At 47.1% G+C, this 19,553-nt stretch overlaps 1 protein-coding gene across 1 annotated transcript; it reads left to right on the top strand.

Annotated features, from left to right (window-relative positions):
• The first annotated feature begins 907 nt into the window (after positions 1–907).
• On the top strand, positions 908–19,122 carry LOC115772472 (sodium/hydrogen exchanger 5-like). The gene is given in 19 exon segments (XM_030718754.1): positions 908–1,178; positions 2,810–2,839; positions 2,842–2,972; positions 5,136–5,214; positions 5,290–5,467; positions 5,986–6,206; positions 6,625–6,827; positions 8,869–8,937; positions 8,939–8,960; positions 9,236–9,306; positions 9,394–9,444; positions 9,446–9,508; positions 9,510–9,527; positions 14,796–14,887; positions 15,166–15,292; positions 15,522–15,671; positions 17,326–17,395; positions 17,653–17,781; positions 18,227–19,122. Coding segments are annotated over 19 exon segments (2,586 nt in total). The 5' UTR covers positions 908–922; the 3' UTR covers positions 18,853–19,122.
• The last annotated feature ends 431 nt before the right edge of the window (positions 19,123–19,553 follow it).

Genomic DNA, 19,553 nt, shown 5'->3' with positions numbered 1-19,553 from the left:
AGGTACGACGGCTGCTGACCTCACCGGCGCCATCTTGAATCACACACCTAATAATTAATGTTTGCAGCCTCACAGTTTGTCTCAGATGGGTTAATGTAACCATGCAGCAGCGGTTTTATAAAACTAAAAGATGAAGAATAAAGGATGAGTTATAGTTCTCCTTCATTCTCCTTCAGCTGATCAAATTATGGAGGTTCTAATGAGGAAATCAGGGGCTCCTGGGCAGGTTCCCAGTTTGCCTGGTTGGTTGCTCCAGTCGGTGCTCCAGCCCCGGCTGATGTAGCAGAGCCGTCTGATTGGTGTAAATGAATCATCATGGAAACAGACACACAGCGTATGTTTGTTCAGTCTTTGATGTTTTTTCTCCCTTTGTCCTGATTTATGAGGAGCATCACCAGCAGAGTGTGTGTGTGTGTGTGTGTGTGTGTGTGTGTGTGTGTGTGTGTGTGTGTGTGTGTGTGTGTGTGTGTGTGACTCACCACAGACTTTGATGGATTCATAACTACATGTTCAGGGCTGTGCACAATGGTACAACTGTTTTTGTTTTGTTTTTCATCAAACACAAAAATATCAACAATTCAGAGCAGATAATTCACTCTTCACATCTCTGCACGTACACAGTGTGTCTACGCCTGCGAGGTCTAAGATGAATGGTGAGTCAGGAGCTGCAGAGTCAGAGGTTTGCAGAGCAGGTGGAGACAAAGTAAAGCTGAAGTAGAAATTAGGAGGAGAGGGAAAAAAGAGGAGCTGCTGCAGGAAAAGAAATGGAGAAGGTAATTTTAGACGAGCAGAATGAAACTTTAAAGAGATGGAGGAAAAAGACGTCACGCAGACCTTTTCATGCGTTGTTTTATAACTGGTGCATCTGCCTGCAGTGTTCCACTTCTCCCAGCGCTTCACCACCGTGGTCCCAGAGAGCTGCATGCTGATCCTGCTGGGTCTGGTCCTGGGCGGCATCGTTCTCATAGCCAATAAGAAGCAGCTGTACCCGCTAGAGCCCCGCTCTTTCTTCCTCTTCCTGCTGCCAACCATCGTGGGTGACGCCGGCTACTTCATGCCAGCCAGGCTCTTCTTCGACAACCTGGGAGCCATCCTGACGTACGCCGTGGTGGGGACGCTGTGGAACGCCTTCTGCACCGGGTTCTCTCTGTATGCTGCCAAACTGCTGGGGTTCATAGGTCAGTAACTGGAGGGTGGGAGGGGGGTCATAGGTCATAGGTGTGCATCTGCAGTTCTACACTGCCCCACGTCTGTGCAGAAGGAATTACAGTCTGCCCTCAATCCGTGCTATTCACAGCCATCAGGCTGTTGTTCTCTGGGTTTAACCTTTGAGGCTGCGCCTCTTTCCAGGAAACCAATAACTTGGAGTCATTTCTAAAAATATGAACTAAATGTGCCAGAGAACAGCATTTAGTGTTCAGTAAGTGCAGAACACTAAAATAATGGTGCTCATTTCCAGTTCTTTATTTTACTCAATCAGAGTAGCTTTGCACAGTTCAAAGATCAGCACAAAGCTTGTTTATCTTTATGGTCGGCCCTCCAATTCATCCTCTGTCTGAAACAAGCTGTGGGCCCTCCTCCTTTTTAACTCACTGACTTCATACAGACTGAAAAAAACCCTGAAACTGAAAACCTGAGAATTTTTCTATGGATGGGTAGATGTATGGGGGGATGGGTGGATGGGTGGATGGATGGATGGGTGGATGGATGGATGGATGGATGGATGGATGGATGGGGGGATGGGGATGGGTGGATGGGTGGATGGATGGATGGTGGGTGGATGGATGGATGGATGGCTGGATGATGGAGGATGGGTGGTGGATGGGGGGATGGATGGGTGGGTGGATGGGGGGATGGCTGGCTGGGTGGCTGGGGGGCTGCTGGGTGGCTGGGTGGCTGGCTGGGTGGCTGGCATATGCTGGGTGGATGGATGGCTGGCTGGCTGCTGGGTGGCTGGCTGGCTGGCTGGATGGGTGGCTGGGGGGCTGGATGGCTGGCTGGCTGGCTGGCTCGATGGCTGGGTGGCTGGCTGGCTGGCTGGCTCGCTGGCTGGGTGGCTGGGGGCTGGGGGGCTGGGGGCTGGGTGGCTGGCTGGCTGGCTGGCTGCTGGATGGGTGGCTGGCTCGCTGGCTGGGTGGCTGGGGGCTGGGGGGCTGGTGGCTGGGGGCTGGCTGGCTGGCTGGATGGCTGGGGGGGTGGCTGGCTGGGTGGATTGGTGGCTGGCTGGCTGGGGTGATGGATGGCTGGGTCGAGGTGGACTGGGTGGCTGTGCTTGGTGGTTTGGTGGTTGGGTGGCTCGGTGGCTGGCTGCTGGCTGCTGGGGGCTGGCTGTGGGTGGCTGGGTGGCTGGCTGGCTGGGGGCTGGCTGGCTGGGGGATGGGTTAGTTGTACATATGCTGATCTCATAGGAAATTTTGGCCAGTTTAGTATGAGCATCTTCTGTTCTCCAGAGCACACCTCCATCTGCTCACTGCAGATCAGTGTCATCTGCAAACATCATAGTCTCCTGCCAGACTTCATCACATATCAATATCTTTGATATTTCATGGCCTCATAATTCCCACCATGCAGCACATGTATGACCTGACCGCTGGTCCCTTTGAATGTAGTCTAGTGAAGGATTTATGGGTAATTAGTGCGTATAAAGTACTGCGAGTACACTGAGAAACACTGAAGAATCTCCTGCTGTGATGATAAAACTGGAAACTTAAAACTGGAAGTTCCTGTTAATGGTGTGATGTCCTGATAACAAAACTCTCTTCACATTTGCTGTGTGTTTACATGTGTGTGTGTGTGGGTGTGCGTGCAGACGAGCGTGTGCAGGCTGGACTGTTGGACTTCTGTTGTTCGGCGCCTTGATCTCAGCCGTCGACCCCGTGGCGGTGCTGGCCGTGTTCGAGGAGGTTCACGTCAATGAAACACTCTTCATCATCGTGTTTGGAGAGTCACTGGTCAACGACGCCGTCACCGTGGTGAGAAACACACAGTCAGACTCTGTGAGGCGTCGGACTGCATCCTTTACACCCCTCAGCTCGCTCGACCGGTCTGATTTAAAACCAAAAATCATCAGAAAGGCGACAATTCTGCCTCCCACAAGGATGGGGGAAGGGACAGGCCACACACACACACCACACACAGACACACACACAGACACACACAGACACACACAGACACACACACACACACAGACACACACACACACACACCACACACAGACACACACACACCACACACACCACACACAGACACACACACCACACACAGACACACACAGACACACACACCACACACAGACACACGCACACACACCACACACAGACACACACACCACACACAGACACACACAGACACACACAGACACACATACACACATACACACAGACACACACACACACATTAAACACACACCTTAAATTTGAAGCTGACACTTTGTGTCCAGTGTGGCAAACAGATGCACGTCCCCACGATGTGAGGAAAACCAGTACACAGAAACACAACACTTACATGTAAAGGCAGAAACACACTGTGTGTGAACACACACACTCACACATGCCTCATCATGTCAGGCGTGTTGCTATAGCAACAGAGCAGCTTACGAGGTCAATAATGACTAGGACACAAGGACACACTGTGGGCTGTGCTTGTGCGAACACTTCATACCCACTTGTTGCATTTGTAGTACTAAGTGTTGTAGCAATGAAAGGCTGAGTATCAGTGCCAGCAGGTCAGTGATGATGATGATGATGCTTCATGAGAGGCAGATGAATGACATGAGTCTGAGCAGCAGAGCTGCGTGATGAACGCAGACCACAGTCAGAAGAGCAGAACCGCCACATTTTCTCACATTACTGTTTGAGAAAGCTGAGATTAATCAGTTGTGAGGAGATTAACACTGCGACTGTCTAATCCTCAGCAGCACTCAGAATATGAGCTAATCCCACAGAGAAATGGAAAAAAACCAAAGTGTGGGAGAGCTGCAGTCATGACCTGCAAGTCCAGGAAGGAGGAAGGAGTTCATTTTCTCAGGCTCGGAGAGCACTAATGCTTCTCAGTCAGTTTATCATCACAGTTCAGGCTCGGCCGAGCGCTGCGTGCTTCCAGAGGCCGAATGCTGTAATTTAATGTTGTCACGCAGCACACTAAGGTCCTGTAAACAGTAGGAATGCCTGGAATTCCTGCTGTGAAATGATTATTTGTGAGCATGGAGCGGAGATTCGTATGGCGTGAATCAGCTTAGAGAGGACGGGGGGGGTTCCCACTGTGAGAGCATAAAAAGAGAGCACTGAAGGGGCTGATATCCAGCTGGTTATCACCACGGTTATGTTAAAAAATTCAGCAGTTTGGTGATTGGCAGCGTGAGAGCTGACCGACACCTCGCAGCCCCTACATGAGACTGTGACATCACATGTTCATCTAATTCATGCTGAGTTAGAAAACAAATAAAATCTTAGGACCAAAACTGAAGCACAGACTTCTCCTTATTTCAAAGGGTCACCACAGAAAATAAATCTTCATATTTGATTTGGAACAGATTCATACACAGAAACTTCCCACAGGACTGACCCCCTCCTGGTCTCAGGGGTCAGAAATCTACTGCATGTAAGGCAAATGTGTAAACCGCTGCACCACTGAGCCATGAATTACATCAAAAATGCTCCAGCAGCACAGAAATGGTGCTGAGGTCCAGCTGAGTGACTTCATGTAGCTGCTGGCTGCAGCTGCCACGGCCCTGTCCTTAAAGCTCGTATGGATTTATAGAGCACAAAACAAAAAGGTTAGAAATCGAAGCAGAAACATGCTGATTTCAGGAGTCCGACTCACCTTTGGAGGCAGCCTCAAGTGGCCACTTAAGGAACTACAGCTGTTTAGCACCTCACAATGAGTTCATTATCAGCCCCAGGGCTGAGGTCTCTGTAGTGTCTGTGAGCACTCCTGATCAACATAACAAAAAGAATGAGGCACCATCTGGTGGCTCTGTTAAGGAACTGCACTTTACAAGAACCAAGAGGAATCACAAAATTATCAGAACATTAAAAAGACCCAACCATCAGTGGGTTCGGCCCAAGCCTAGAAAACACTTTCCTGCACACTGGTGATCAGACCACTTCCAAACTGCACCTTTCTGTGCTCTGCAGGTTTTATATAAAGTCTACATTTCCTTTGTGGAAGTGGGAGCAGAGAACGTGCTGACAGCAGATTACTTCAAAGGAGTCGGTGAGTCCACAGAGAGCAGAGTTTGATATGAAACTCACTGCTGTGACTTACCCTCCTCCTCCTCCTCCTCTGCAGCGTCCTTCCTCATCGTCAGTATCGGGGGGACCATGGTGGGTCTGATCTTTGCCGTCATTCTGGGCTTCATCACTCGCTTCACCAAGAAAGTCCGGATCATCGAGCCGCTCCTCGTCTTCCTGCTGGTCTACTTGGCCTACCTGACCGCCGAGCTCTTCTCCCTGTCCGCCATCCTGTCGTAAGTCCGTCCACTATCATTAGTTCAATCGGTAAATAAAAGATGGAGGAGTTTCTGCTTCTGAGGCGCGACCCTGAGCAGAGAAGTGTCATAAACCTGCATTTTCTCTGATCGTCAGCCGGGGGCGACTCCTCTGGTTGCAGAAAATCTGATTGTATAGAAGTGTGTAAGAAAATGAGCCTCCGGCTCACCTGACCTCAGTAAACACTGTCCTGATACGTTTTTGGTCTCAGTCTCTGGTTTTAAATCTTACTGAACACAATAGACTCCAATAGAGTCAACAAGATAACATTAGATGAGCTGTCAAGGTGCTACTGCACCATTTCTGCACAAGCGTTGTCAGACTGAGTGACTGAGCGGGCACTCCTATACAAGCATGCAGCATCCACCCTGAGTCCACACACCGATGGGTGATGACAGGCTGGCTGCATCCATCTTTTATATAGTCTGGTTTGAACTTTTAGAGCGTGACCTCTGACACCGTGATAACATGTCTGTCTCTTTTCATCACGTCTCAGCATGACCTTCTGTGGCATCGGAGCCAACAAATACGTAGAGGCCAACATTTCCCAGAAGTCTCGAACCACAGTGAAGTACACGATGAAGACTCTGGCCAGCATCGCCGAGACCATAATCTTCATCTTCCTGGGCATCTCAGCCGTGGACAAGTCAAAGTGGGCCTGGGACACGGGCCTGGTGTCCTGCACCCTCGTCTTCATCTTCATTTTCAGAGCTGTCGGTCAGTTACCCCCCCACCCTTTCTGAAAGAGTTCAGCATCTAACTGGGGTGTGTTTCAGAGATCGAGGCTTCCTCAAGAAGCAGAAATAATGAAACATCTGCTCGATGCTCACTGGCAGAATAAAACTGCTTTGTCTTTTTCTGTGTGAGCTTCATTCAGTGACATTTAACATGGCTGATCTTTAACTGAGCACGCTCAAATGTCACGCTCATATCAGATGGAGGAAAATCTCCCTTTTAACCTTTAAGCCTTTTCTCCTCCACCTGCTCCACCTCTCCCTGCTGATACGTGAACTTCAAAGCTTCAAAGAGGATGCACAGAATTTTAATCATGTCCAGAAAATATGTCCAAAACCGCCTTCAGCTTCACCCTGAAACAGAAAATCTGATGACGTACAAACTCTCACTCCTCCTGCAGGTGTGATTGGTCAGACCTGGGTCCTGAACCGCTTCCGTCTCGTCCCATTGGAGAAGATCGACCAGGTGGTGATGTCGTATGGCGGTCTCCGGGGGGCGGTGGCGTTTGCCCTTGTGGTGCTGCTAGATGGCGAGCAAGTCAAAGCCAAGGATTACTTCGTCGCAACGACGATCGTGGTCGTCTTCTTCACCGTCATGTTCCAGGTAGCTGAGGCGCCGCTCTGCACGTTCCTCGAAATCCAACCAAACGAATCAAAGGGGTCAGGTGACAGACGGACTCACACTGTGGTTACACGATTCACATACAAAAAGAGGAGTAACCAGGGGCGTGGCCAAAGGGAGACCCGAGGCGGCACTGCTCCCCTCATGTTCATGATGGTTAAGTTCACAACAGAATCATTAGCGCTCTCCAATTTCAACCTATTTTCAACATACATCACCTTCACTGCACCTTCTCATCACCCCTCCATCCCTACACCTCCACCTTTAGACATTCGACACCCACCGGACCCCATTCATGTAGTCTGAGCTGTGGCAGGAAACGAGGAAATCCTGTCATACCAAGATTGTTACACAGAAACACGGGAGTCAAAAATCATTAGTTAACTAAGATGAAATAATAGAGATGTAAATATAAAAAAAAGGCATAAACACGTGAACAAATAATGAAATGAAAACATGTCAGTAAAGGAAGATCTTGAGTTTGGCTTAAAAAATCTGACCAGCCTCAGCAGCACTCAGGTCATCAGGTAGTTTCATAAACGTGGAGCACTTAAAGATGCTTCTCCGTGAGTTTTAGTTCTAATTTTAGGCACATTTAAATGACCTGAGGGCTTCTAGTGTTAAAGTTAGAAAGGCCTTAAACCACTGAGAGTCTCAAACACCAGTAAAAGGATCTTAAAATCCACTCTGAAGCAGACTTGGAGCCAGTGCTGAGACCTTAGAATTGGTGTAACGTGAGCTTGTTTTCTGGTAATACTAATACTCATCAGCAGACGTGCAGCTGAGTTCAGGAGCATCAGGAGACACAGCAACATAAAGCTGTGTATCATCAGCATATGAAAGTATGAGTGATCCACAGTATCACTGCGGTTCCAAGTGAATCAGGAGGAAACAGAAGGTAAGGAGGACTCGGTGATACATCTTGTTTCTACATTAATTTTTTGTGAAATGCTGTTTTTTTACCCTAGAGAAGGACAGGTAACAACAGCAGGTGTAACCATCCCTGTTCTGAGGTTCCTTCATCCACAGACAGTTTTCTTTCTACTGCTCTCGGTGCGGTTCTGCACAGCATGCAGCCAGGTTGTCCTTGATACCAAAAAGCAGAAAGTCGGGTCATTGCTCTCCAGTGAACATGACCGTTTAAGGCCTTCCCATGATAGCTGTAACTCAGCAGACAGAGTCCGCTCCAAACAGTCAGGATGAGGATCCAGCATGGACCGCATCAGGATGTTAGGAGGACTGACAGGTCCTTCTTTCCCTCTTCTCAACCCTCGTGGGCAATGCACACATGCACGTCCTTCATATCATATTAATTTAGGTAAAATAAGCACATCCAGCTTATCTATGTTAAAAACATCAGAAGCAGCCCAGTGAATTAGAGTGTTTAAAAAGTGCAAAGCCACAATAAATCTAAAGACTGCTCATGAGTTCGTGTTCAGGCTGAAGGACCTTTGATTTCTTCTCTCCCATCATGAATCACAGACCTCAGCAGATGGTCGTGGCTCCAAAAAAGTCTTCTGTTACTGAGTTATTGCCTCAATGAAACAGATGATGGCTTATCATTTGGATAATAACATAAACTGGATTATGATGATATCATCTCTTAAGGTTTATGGGCTGTTTCACAGATTCATTAGACAAACAGCAAAAGCAAAACGTTCAGACTGAGACTTCTTCAGAGGGAGCTGCAGCAGAGACATGAGGCAAGATATGATGCAGTGCTTTTGGTTTTGGGAGGTTTTAATGTTGAGGGATCAATGTTGATACTCTTCTGCATCAAGACTGGAGTTAAAGCAGTGCCAGAAACCAATATTATTACTGTTATTATAATACTGCTGCAGCAGGTTCATGAATATGTAGAAAACATTCACTGGTGCCTTCAAACGTTTACACAGCAAAGATAAATGTCTGTGTCTGTTTTTGATGGTTTGGTCTCACTGTGATAGTTTAGCTTAGACTGCAGAGGGCAGCTGTCCACATACTTCTGACCAGAACCTCTCTGAGGCTCTTCTGTTCCCATCAGGGTCTGACCATCAAACCGCTGGTGAAGTGGCTCAAAGTTCCTCGTGCCACCAACAGGAAGCCCACCATCAAACGAGGAGATCCACGAGAGGGGGACACTCCTCTCGACGGAGGAGGAAAGGGAGAGAAGAAGAAGAGAGAAGGAGAGGAAGGAGAGAAGGAGGAAGGAAGAAGAAGAAGAAGGGAAGGAAGGAGGAAGAAGAAGAAGAGAAAGAAGCAAGATAAAGAATGAGGAGGCAAGACAGCGTCCTAGTTCTTTCTTCTTCCCTTCCTCTTCCTCCTTCTCCTTCTTCCCTTCCTCCTCCTCCTCCCTCATCCTCCTCCTTCTTTCTTCCTTCTGTTAACCATTCTCACTGATGTCTCCAGGCTTTCGAACCACATCCTGACTGCGGTGGAGGACATTGCAGGGCTGCAGGGATATCACCACTGGAGAGACACAGTGAGTTCCCCGACATCACGTATCATTATAGCAGCATCAGAACGAGCTCCAGAGTCACAGTGTTTGACATGTTTCTCTCTGTCTGAGCTCAGGTGGGAACAGTTTGACAAGAACTACCTGAGTAAGCTGCTGCTGAGGCAAGTCTGTCTACAGGAAGAGCGAACTGTGGGAGGCTTATCAGAAGATCAACATCAGGGACGCCACTCAGCGTCATCGACCAGGTAGGAAACAAACATCTAATTATTCGTATCATTAACTGCAAAGAATGAAATCTGTGAGCGAGTCCTTAACCTGAGTCAGAATGACAGGAATTCTGTTGAGCTGCTGTTCATTAATCATAGTTTTAACTAGAAGCACTCAGAGAGCGCAAACCTCCACCAAGGCCACAGGGTCACTGATGCTGTAATACGTGTATCTAATCTGGATCCAGATCGTGATCCGGATCACTGCCAAAATTTAATCACTTCTTCCTCTTGTCATTTACAACCACTCCACCAAATTGCACCAAAATCCATTCATAACTTTTGGAGTAATCCTGCTGACAATCAAACAAACCAACACGACCGAAAACATAACCTCCTTGGTGGAGGTAACAATGAACAGCAGCAAGTAAAAGTCCTTGAAACTCAATTTTGGTTTTTGTGTTTAATTTCTGGGCAAAACAAGACATCTGAATATGAGAAGAAGACTGTATGGGGCCTGTAAATGTATATAAGGTGTAATCTGTCTGCACTGACAGTGACTTGCACATTTCATGGACTGAGTGACGACATCCTGGCTGTGAGTTACTGTAAAAGCCACCAGGTGGAGCCTGTGGGCTGCAGTTTGGTGGAGGCTCTGTGTGAAGCTGAGAGACAACAGAGCAGAAACATTTAACGTAGGATCATTCATACAACTCTGGGTGCTTTTACTTTGACAGGCTGCAGCTTTGTAAGAAACCTTGGATAAAACAGGTTGATTCAGAGCTGTTTGTATGTTTGTCTCGTCATGTGCACATCATTTTCTCCAATTTTCACCCGATTCTAGTCTTTGTTTTAAAGGTACAGTCAGCATTTTTTTTCAGGTTATTTAATAGAAGAAAAGAATATTGTCCTCATAAATATACAGAGATTTGTGTGTAATTACATCTTCCAACAAACTGATGCCTTCTCATAAACTCATAAACATAAAAACATAAACATAAAAATACATTGGAGCGGCTGCTGCTGCGTGGAAGCCACCATGTTGAATACAGTGGGTGAGATGGATGTCGTCGTGCCGCCTCATCACATTTTATATACATGGCCTTATAGGTTACTATTGATGATAAGATCACAAACTATATGTGACCAGTTAACATTTGTACAGATAGAATTTCATCATCTTATGTCTTTCTCCTACTCCACCACTCCTCTCTCCTCCTTCATCTCCACCTCACCCTCTTCCTCCTCACCTCCAGCTTCATCTCCTGAACTGAAGTCAGGGCTCTAACACCCTAAAAGCTGCATAAACATGCTTATTTATTCCCAATACTGCTGCAATTACTTACTGTCAACAGATCAGACATGCAGGGCTGGACTGGGGCAAAAAATCAGCCCTGGCATTTTTGGCTTAGACCGGCCCACAACTATGTCTTAGAAGCATTTCACACTGTCTTTCTCTTATTCAATGTGGGCACTTTTGCTAATAATACTTTTATACTTTTTTTAACACTTTGTTTAGTAATGCTTAAATTGCAAAGCTTCTACTTATTTAGCTTTTTTTTTTTTAAATCTGTTATTTTGATTTTAGTGCTTTTTAAAACATGTTTAAGCAGCATAGAGGCTACAAATTCAAACTACTGTGCAGCCTTTAACACACCTTTAACCTAATTATCTAAAATGCTATGGTGTAGCCTAAAATGGACACTTGCTGCTGATCCAACACTTCTCGGCCTTGACCGTTTGCTATTTTATCAGATTAAGGTGCCACGGCTGCCAGATGTTAGGAAGTATGCAAATACCAATAAATATTGATGCTAATCAATGCCATTGCTCATCATTCTCATGTAACAGACCTAATGTTACCTCCATCACCTCAAAGTCCCTGTATTATCCTACTGTTACTACCTTCGTATGTGCTACACTTTCCTGCTCACTCTGTCCCTCGGTTTCCAAAGCCTGCATCTCTGGCTGCTCCTCTCCCTGCTGCTGCTGTCTTCACCTACAGCAGAGGGGCCCAAGCCTTGAAGGGGCCCTAAGCAAGATTTGATTTGGGGCCCCTTCATACCACTTCATTGTCCCCTGAACGTAACCGTTATTAATGCTGGAGGGTTAAAGTGGATTATTAATTTTTTTAGGATGCATTACTGTTTCAGCCTTTTCAATTCAATTTTATTTATACAGCACCAGCTCACAACAAACAGTCACATCAAGGCACTTTGTACTGTAAAGTAAAGACCCTACAATAATTACAGAGAAAACCCAACAGTCATCCTAATCTTAAAAATAGAGAGGGTGGCTGTCTCCTGAATCCAAGCTGGGAGCTGGTTCCACAGAAGAGGGGCCTGAAAGCTGAAGGCTCTGCCTCCCATTCTACTCTTAAGTATCCGAGGAACCACAAGTAAGCCAGCAGTCTGAGAGAGAAGTGCTCTGTTGGGGTGATATGGTACTATGAGCCAATGAAGAGAAGCCAGTAGAAATCTGCTCTCTCTTTCTAGTCCCTGTCAGTACTCTAGCTGCAGCATTTTGGATCAGCTGAAGGCTTTTCAGGGAGCTTTTAGGACAGCCTGATAATAATGAATTACAATAGTCCAGCCTAGAAGTAATAAATGCATGAATTAGCTTTTCAGTATCACTCTGACACAGAAATATTAGAGCGTAGCCTGCACATTAAATTACTGTTGTTACAAGTGTACAAATCTGGGCAGTTAGAATAGTCTCTTCTTTCTTTTAGGAAATTGGCATTTGTAAAAAATTAAAACAAACCAAAAAAGTTTCATGACAAATGTGGATGAGCTTGGGGGCCCCCTGGTGGTCAATGGCATATGTCGCCCATGCCTCTGGCCCGCTCTGCCTACAGCTGCTGTTGCTGGAGCATTGCTGTTACAGAGGACGTGGAGGCTACAGCAGCGAACATGTCTGTGGTCTTTGCACATTTTGTAACATTTTAACCGCTTCGGTTTCTCCATGTTCCCTCTCCTTTAACACAGGCGCTCAACACTGAAACTACTAGCGGGAGTTACAGGGAACCACGCAGCGAAAGGGTGGGGCCGCTTTCATCCTATATGCTGATTGGTTCCATCCACTGTCTATACTGAAGATGGGCCAATGGGCCGCCCCCTCTAAATTGTGGGCCGGTCTCTTAGAAAAAAAAAAAGAAGTGAAGAAAATAAAATCCAACAGCATCGGCCCCTGAGGACTGTCGGCCCACGGGCAAATGCCCGGTACTCCCGATTACCAGTCCAGCCCTGCAGACATGTGACCCTCTCATTTCCGGACAGCTGACAAGACCTGGCTGAACAACAGCAGCTGATTATAAGCTAATGTTGGCACTATGTTAATGTTAGCATAATGTTTTTCAGACCCTTCAAAGTGTCTGAAAAATCACACTTTCCCTCTGAGAAACATCCCCACATCATATGAGAGTTTATTCTGTGTCCAAGTCCAGCAATGTTAGATCCACCTCAAAGAGTTTCACTAATACCAGCTAACAGCAGCTAACAGAGGCTGACAGCAGCTAACAGAGGCTGACAGCAGCTAACAGAGGCTAACAGCAGCTAACAGAGGCTAACAGCAGCTAGATCAGATATTCTGTGAAGGTTAGGGTCATCACCAATAATGAGTTACACCTTACAGGGTTAAACTCACATACTCAGCCACGTCAGTGTCGTCTGACATTCACTCTGGTTATTTCTGTAACACTTAGAAAGCTAACTTTTCTATTTAGTTTTATTTTATTCTGGTATTTTATTCTACTGAGTCATTTTAGAGCAGCCAGACTGAAAGGGAAGGTTTACAGGATGGTGGTGAGACCTGCTGTGATGGATGGTTTGGAGACGGTGGCTCTGACACAAGGACAGGAAGCAAAGCTGGAGATGTTAATATTTTTACTGGGAGTGAGCAGGATGGACAGGATTAGAAATGAGTCCATCTGAAGGACAGCTCAGGCTGAGCAGTTTGGAGACAAAGTCAGAGAGGCTGAGGTGGTTTGGACATGTGCAGAGGAGGGAGAGAGGATATACTGTACAAAAGATGGAGCTGCCGGGCAGGAGGAGAAGAGGAAGATGTCAGAGAAGATTTATGGATGAAGGAGGACATGCTAGAGTTGGTGTGACAGAGGAAGAACCTGGGATAGGGTGAGATGGAGGCAGATGATCTGCTGTGGAAGATACTTGTCTGCTTTGTTGCTTTATTCCCAAGTTTGAATGTTTTTAAATCTGTCTCAGCTTTCTCTGAGTCGACTTGTTGATGTTTCCTTTGACGAGTCTGAAATGAAACTTTGCTCCTCTGCAAAGTGAAACAGACCTCGCACGAGCTGAAAGCTTTAATAAATCACTGAAACACAGTGAGGGGCCTCCAGGCAAACGCTCAGTCCTCCCTCGAGGCCAACGTTAGAGTCAGAGCGGCGGTCAGTGTGATTTATCAGGAAAATCCTGAACAGATTTATGGGGGAACCAGGAAGGCTTCATGAAGCAGAACACAGCTTTATTATATGAATATCCATCTTTTTTCCATTGTATGTATGTTTTTGAGGAGCATAAAAAATACCCCCTCCAAAAAACCCAAAAAGTTTGTAATAAAAAAGATTCACAGCAGAACTGCTGTACGCAGAATTAAATAAAATCAATAACTTTATTGTTTTAATCTAATTTATTCACTTTCTGGCTAGAGGCTGATGTCAGTGACAGTCTGGCACATGTTCCTACATGAAACGTGTTTTCTTAGTAAACGGGTCGTGATTCTGGAAATAGATTTTTAAGCGATGTTTTGAGCAGCATAAGGTGTTTCCCACAGCAGATAACTCATAATCTGAGTAAATCACACCAAAACAGCCTGGATGGATAAACAGCAGTACAGGTGAGAGGGGTGGAGAGCTCCAGTTCGGTGATTAGCAAAGGTGAAGCCAGATGGCTACAGTTCTACCTGTCAGGACACCTGTCAGTCAAAGCGGCCACACCCCTAACTTCAGTATCCGGGTAGATAAGTTATTAAAAGAAAAAGAGTTGTTATGAAGCTGCAGAGTCTCTTTATTTCTGCTGTACAGACATTTTAACTGACTGCTGGAGCCTCTGCTGGACATCAGAGGAACTGCAGCTTTTGGCTCTTCAGCAAAGGCTTCATTTCATTTTCATCCTTTGAGGGGACCTCATGGTTGGAAGCACCAAAGAGTAACTTTATGGTTATACCAGCTGATTTATAGGCTGTTCACCTGCAGGAAGCCATGTTTTCACTGCTGACATTCATCTGTGTGTGTGTGTGTGTGTGTGTGTGTGTGTGTCTGTGTGTGTGTGTGTGTGTGTGTGTGTGCAGGGTGGGAACGTCCTGACCTCGGCCAGACTGTCTCTGCCCTCGATGGCCAGCAGAGCCTCGTTCCCTGAAGTCACCAACGTCACAAACTACCTGTGAGTCACATGACTGCAAAAACTGCCCAGACAGAAATAACAGGAAGTCTTCTGTCACCTGCTGGTGTTTGTTCTCACACAAAGACAAACAATTATTGGTCTTCTTTGAAGCTTCAGCCAAAAATCAGATCCCAAGTTAAAACCAATAAAAGTTTCAGGTTTCAGCCTCCGCAGCTCCAGTTAAACCAAAAAGTCTTAACTTTAAGATGTTTCAGACTGAAGAATGAAACTCTCTGCTCTGAATGACCTGAACGGATGCTGATGTTTGTCTGTTCCAGCCGGGAGAACGGCAGCGGTGTGTGTCTGGACCTCCAGGTGATCGATAACGTTCCTGGAGCCAAAGTGGAGGAGGACATGGAGACGCACCATGTCCTTGCTGGGAACCTGTACAAACCCAGGAGACGGGTCAGTGTGCTTAAAGCTCTGGACAGTGTGCTAGAGGGTACTCAAAGGGATTTTAAGATGTTTCAGGGTCTCTAAAGGGATCACTGAGAACTTTAAAGAGGCTGTAAAGCCAAAACAGCGAACACCAGAGCAGCAGGGGTCACTGGGATTAGCTGTTCCTGATGAAATGTGTTGGCGTGTCCGAGGCCGATCCTGATCTCTGACTGAGTCGTGGTGTGCTTGGTTTCAGTATCAGTCCCACTACAGTCGTCACTTCATGCCGCTGGGGGAGAAGGAGCGTCAGGACCGGGAGGTGTTTCAGAGGAACATGAGGAGCCGCATGGAGACCTTCAAATCCACCCGATACAAACGGCACAAGAAGGAGCGCAGCCTGAAGAAGGTGAGACACGTTTATATAGAAATCACAGAAAAAGGAGTGTCCTCCTCAGGGCTCAGCACTAGGTTTTTAACATACAGTTTTAGGCTGGTCCAGGGTTTAGTCTGCCCCACTTTCCATGTAAAGCAGGCTGGCTCTGATGCTGAAATCACGGCTCTGGGTATGGACTGGATTTGGGCTCATTTTCAGGGATGTTTTCAGTCAGTTTCCTGAGTGCAGACTGGCAGCATCAGCCTGCTGCTTCCTCTGTTTTTAAAGTGTTGCTCTGCTTGGATGTTTTCAGAATGATCAGACGCCTCCTGGTGGTGATGGAGAAAAATTGGAATATGTTTGCCTCGGTTTCATGTTCACAGTCAGACTATAAATGGACGTAGCCCCTTAACTGGCAAGGGCCCGGTGACGGGCCGTTTGTAGTCCCTTTTATATGGCAGGCTAGACCCTCCCATTTTTATTGACACGTCATTCGGCCAATCATGTAACTGGCTGCACCAAATCACCTGACAAAGCTACGTGACGCCCTCTGAGTATTATTGGCTCTGGGAAACCCATTTCTTAACATGATTGGCCGAATGAGGTGTCAGTCAAAATGGGCGGGTCTAGCCTGCCATATAAATGCACTTCATTCGGCCCGCGGACCAGACGCAGCCGATTAATAGGCTATGAAATGGGTTGTTCAGAGCCAATAATAACCAGAGGGTGTTATGTAGTTGTTTCAGGTGATTTTATTTGCTGCCAGTTAAGGGGTTAAATCAACATTTTATGGCTGAATGTTGTGTAGACAGTTTGATTGTGCGACCTCGTGTTGTGTGACGATAACTAATGTTGACTGAGCTGTGAGTGAGTCACTGAGCTGTGCGCAGATCTTCAGCAGCCTGATTTTGCTTTACTGTCATCAGGCTGGTTTTGGGATAAATGCTCATCATGCATCTTTTTTTTTTTTTTTGCACAGTACAGGTTTCATTGTTCCAAATTCTACATTTTTATTGTGTGCATATCTGTAAGTTCAGGAAAGCAGTGATCGTTTGCAGCTCAGTCTCATAATGTGAGGGTGAGCTGGAAGGATCAGCGAGGGTTCACTGTTTGCTTTGTGTGGGTGAGGCTGATTATACAGATGTGATTATTCATTTAGTTTACTGATGCACACAAACATGAAGCTGTGCTGACTGAAGGCGCAGTAAACTGAAGTCTACAGATGGAAAATTACCTGCTGATTTCTTTAAAAGAAAAGAAACATGTTCTGAAGCAAAGCAGGAGCTGTGTTCACAAAGGATCCTGTTCAACCACTAACAGCCTCTAAATGACACAGCGGCGTCCACAGATTGGACCCGCGGTGGATCGGTGTTTGGACGGGACCCACAATCTGTATTTTAGACTTCTGTAAACGTTTCATACACAGCTGAGCACGCCGGGACGGTGACGCAGAGACACAGTTCAAAGGTTTTAATCATGATTTCAGCACACACACACACACACACACACACACACACTCCTGTTTGTCAAACAGCCCCCTGACTGTAACGTGAGCCCGTGAGGCAGCTGCTGGATTACAGTGTGGAAGCTTTGGCCGCGGTCTGTCATGAAGGACGGAGCGCTGCTGATTGAAGGCCGACTGCTTCCCGCTGCGGCTGACTGAGTTTGTTCTCTCCTCTTTCAACAGCGGCGAGGATCCGACGTCAAGGAGGACGGCGGCGACAAACCCAGACGCAACGTCAGCTGGCAGGACAAAGGTAACGACGCTGAGAGAGCTGCAGCGGCCTCGGCGGGCCCTTTCCTCCTCCCGACACACCTACACCTGCGGTTTTTCTGAACAACCAATCAAAGATTCCTGTCATCATTTTACAGAAGATTTATTTATGGAATCCTTTTATTTAAAGGAGCCGTTCAGTATTTAATAAGGTCACATGATCAGATTGATCAGCCAGTGAGCTGCAGACTGAGCAGCTGATTCGCCCCCCCATCAGCAGCTGTGAATCTCTGTGTGCAGATCCGGTGGTTGTTCCCGTGGAGCCGGAGGAGGGCAAAGCCGAACATTCGGACCCAGAGAAAGACGAAGACGTTGGGATCACTTTCGTGGCGAGGAAGGCTGATACGCCAAAGCAGCGACCCAAATCAGGTAAAATGGACTCAAACAGAAACATCTGGATATAAACGATGGTGTGTGATGTTATTGATCATAAGGCAAACACACTTTAAAGCATTTCTTCAGTTATTGTCTGTTTTCTTCTAAATTGACCATAATTTTCAAAATAAGTGAGTTTTAGGGTCATAGGGTCAAAGACTTTAACACAGACTTCTTGTAGAAACCAGAGGAGTCGCCCCCTGCTGGCTGTTAGAAAGAATGCCGATTTAAAGCACTTCAGCCTTGGACCCAGAGGCTATGACCAACTTTGATTTACAGTCTATGAGGTGAACCCTAAATTGAGCTCACATGAATTAAAAACAATGATGAGTAAACAAAGGAAAGCAGGAGGCCCTCCTTTTTCTTAAAGGTGTAGGAACCTTTGAGTCTTCCTGCATCTGCTGATCAGTACCTGTCCTGCTGTTGTCTCCTCTTTCAGTCCCAGCAACTCTGGAAGGGTGCCAGATTCCTCTGCTACCACCACCACCACCCGGACCCCCCTCACCACCACCTGCACCCCCTTCACCAACCAGGGAAGACAGTCATTTGCCGTGGAAGGGCAGTCTGGGCTCGCCTCCCCCCTGTGTGTCTTTGGAGTCCACAAAGATCATCCCAGTGGACCTCCAGCAGGCCTGGAATCAGAGCATTTCCTCTCTGGAGAGCATTTCTTCACCACCGGCCCCTGCCGAGCCCGTCCACCCACGGGTGAGCGCCCTCTCCAGACTGGGCGGACCCCGCCCGGCCTCCTACACACCACCTGGCAGTGCAGCAGGCAGCACATTCTCCATTGGAGCTCAGGTGTCGCAGGGCTCCTTCCTCTTCCCAGACAAGAAGAAAAAGAAGGAGAAGGAAGAGGAGGAGGAGGAGGAGGAGGAAGGGAGAGTGTCCCCAGAGATGCAGCCACTCATGTCTTCTCTGAAGCCTCCTGGTCCCTTGCCACCTCCTCCACCACCGCCTGGTTCAGCCCCCAGCTCCGGGAGGAGGAGGACCCCCTGCGTGTACCTGAGGAGCCTGGTGACAGCGCCCCCCCCTGAGCCTCACAGCCGAGGGCCCACCCAGCTGTAACAGCAGGTCCCAGATCAGTGAAACATCAGCCACCTGCAGAGCAGGGCAGGACTCCCACCATTCAGCAGCTTCAAGACACGCGCAGACATCATGTGCTTCCTGTTGGGCCATCCAATAGGAAGCCAGCTCATCATCCATCCTCCCGCAGCTGCAACTCTTAGATTTGATCTTCTCTCTTGTAGTCTGAGCTTCATGTGACCGATCCGCAGAGGTCAGAGGTCACTGCTGGTTTTAATCTGCACCAGCTGTTACAGGAACCTTTCAGATTAAAAGGTAGAGGCAGGTGAACAGTTCATTTAAAGTGTCTGATGGTCCAAATTTCATTGTCATCAATCTCATGTTTAGACTCAAACAGCAGCATGTTGGTTTCTCTCTCCTTGGTTTCAACTTCCTGTCTTTAGTCCTTTGTTTCTATTGTTTTTTTTTTACCTTAAAGCAGGTAAAATGGGGTCAGACTGGTGGGACTCAGAAAGCTGCTGGTCTTTGTGGTTTCAGGACATAATTGTATAAATTAGCTGAGGTCCTGTCTGTGGCTCTCTGCTCTGCTGAAGTCCTAAATCTCTCTGAGAAGGTTTAGTCATTCCTTCCAGCAGCTCTCTGTAGCTGGATCAGATAAACAGGAGGACCTGGTGTATTTGTTTGGAACTATTTTTAGTGGCAGATTAATTGACTCTGAGGAAGGTGGAGAGCATGTCAGAAGT

This window comes from Archocentrus centrarchus, chromosome 3 (genome assembly GCF_007364275.1).
Source record: "Archocentrus centrarchus isolate MPI-CPG fArcCen1 chromosome 3, fArcCen1, whole genome shotgun sequence".
In the NCBI taxonomy this organism is placed as follows: domain Eukaryota; kingdom Metazoa; phylum Chordata; class Actinopteri; order Cichliformes; family Cichlidae; genus Archocentrus; species Archocentrus centrarchus.
Note: the sequence above shows the minus strand (reverse complement) of the source record. Positions and strands in the feature narration are given on the sequence as shown.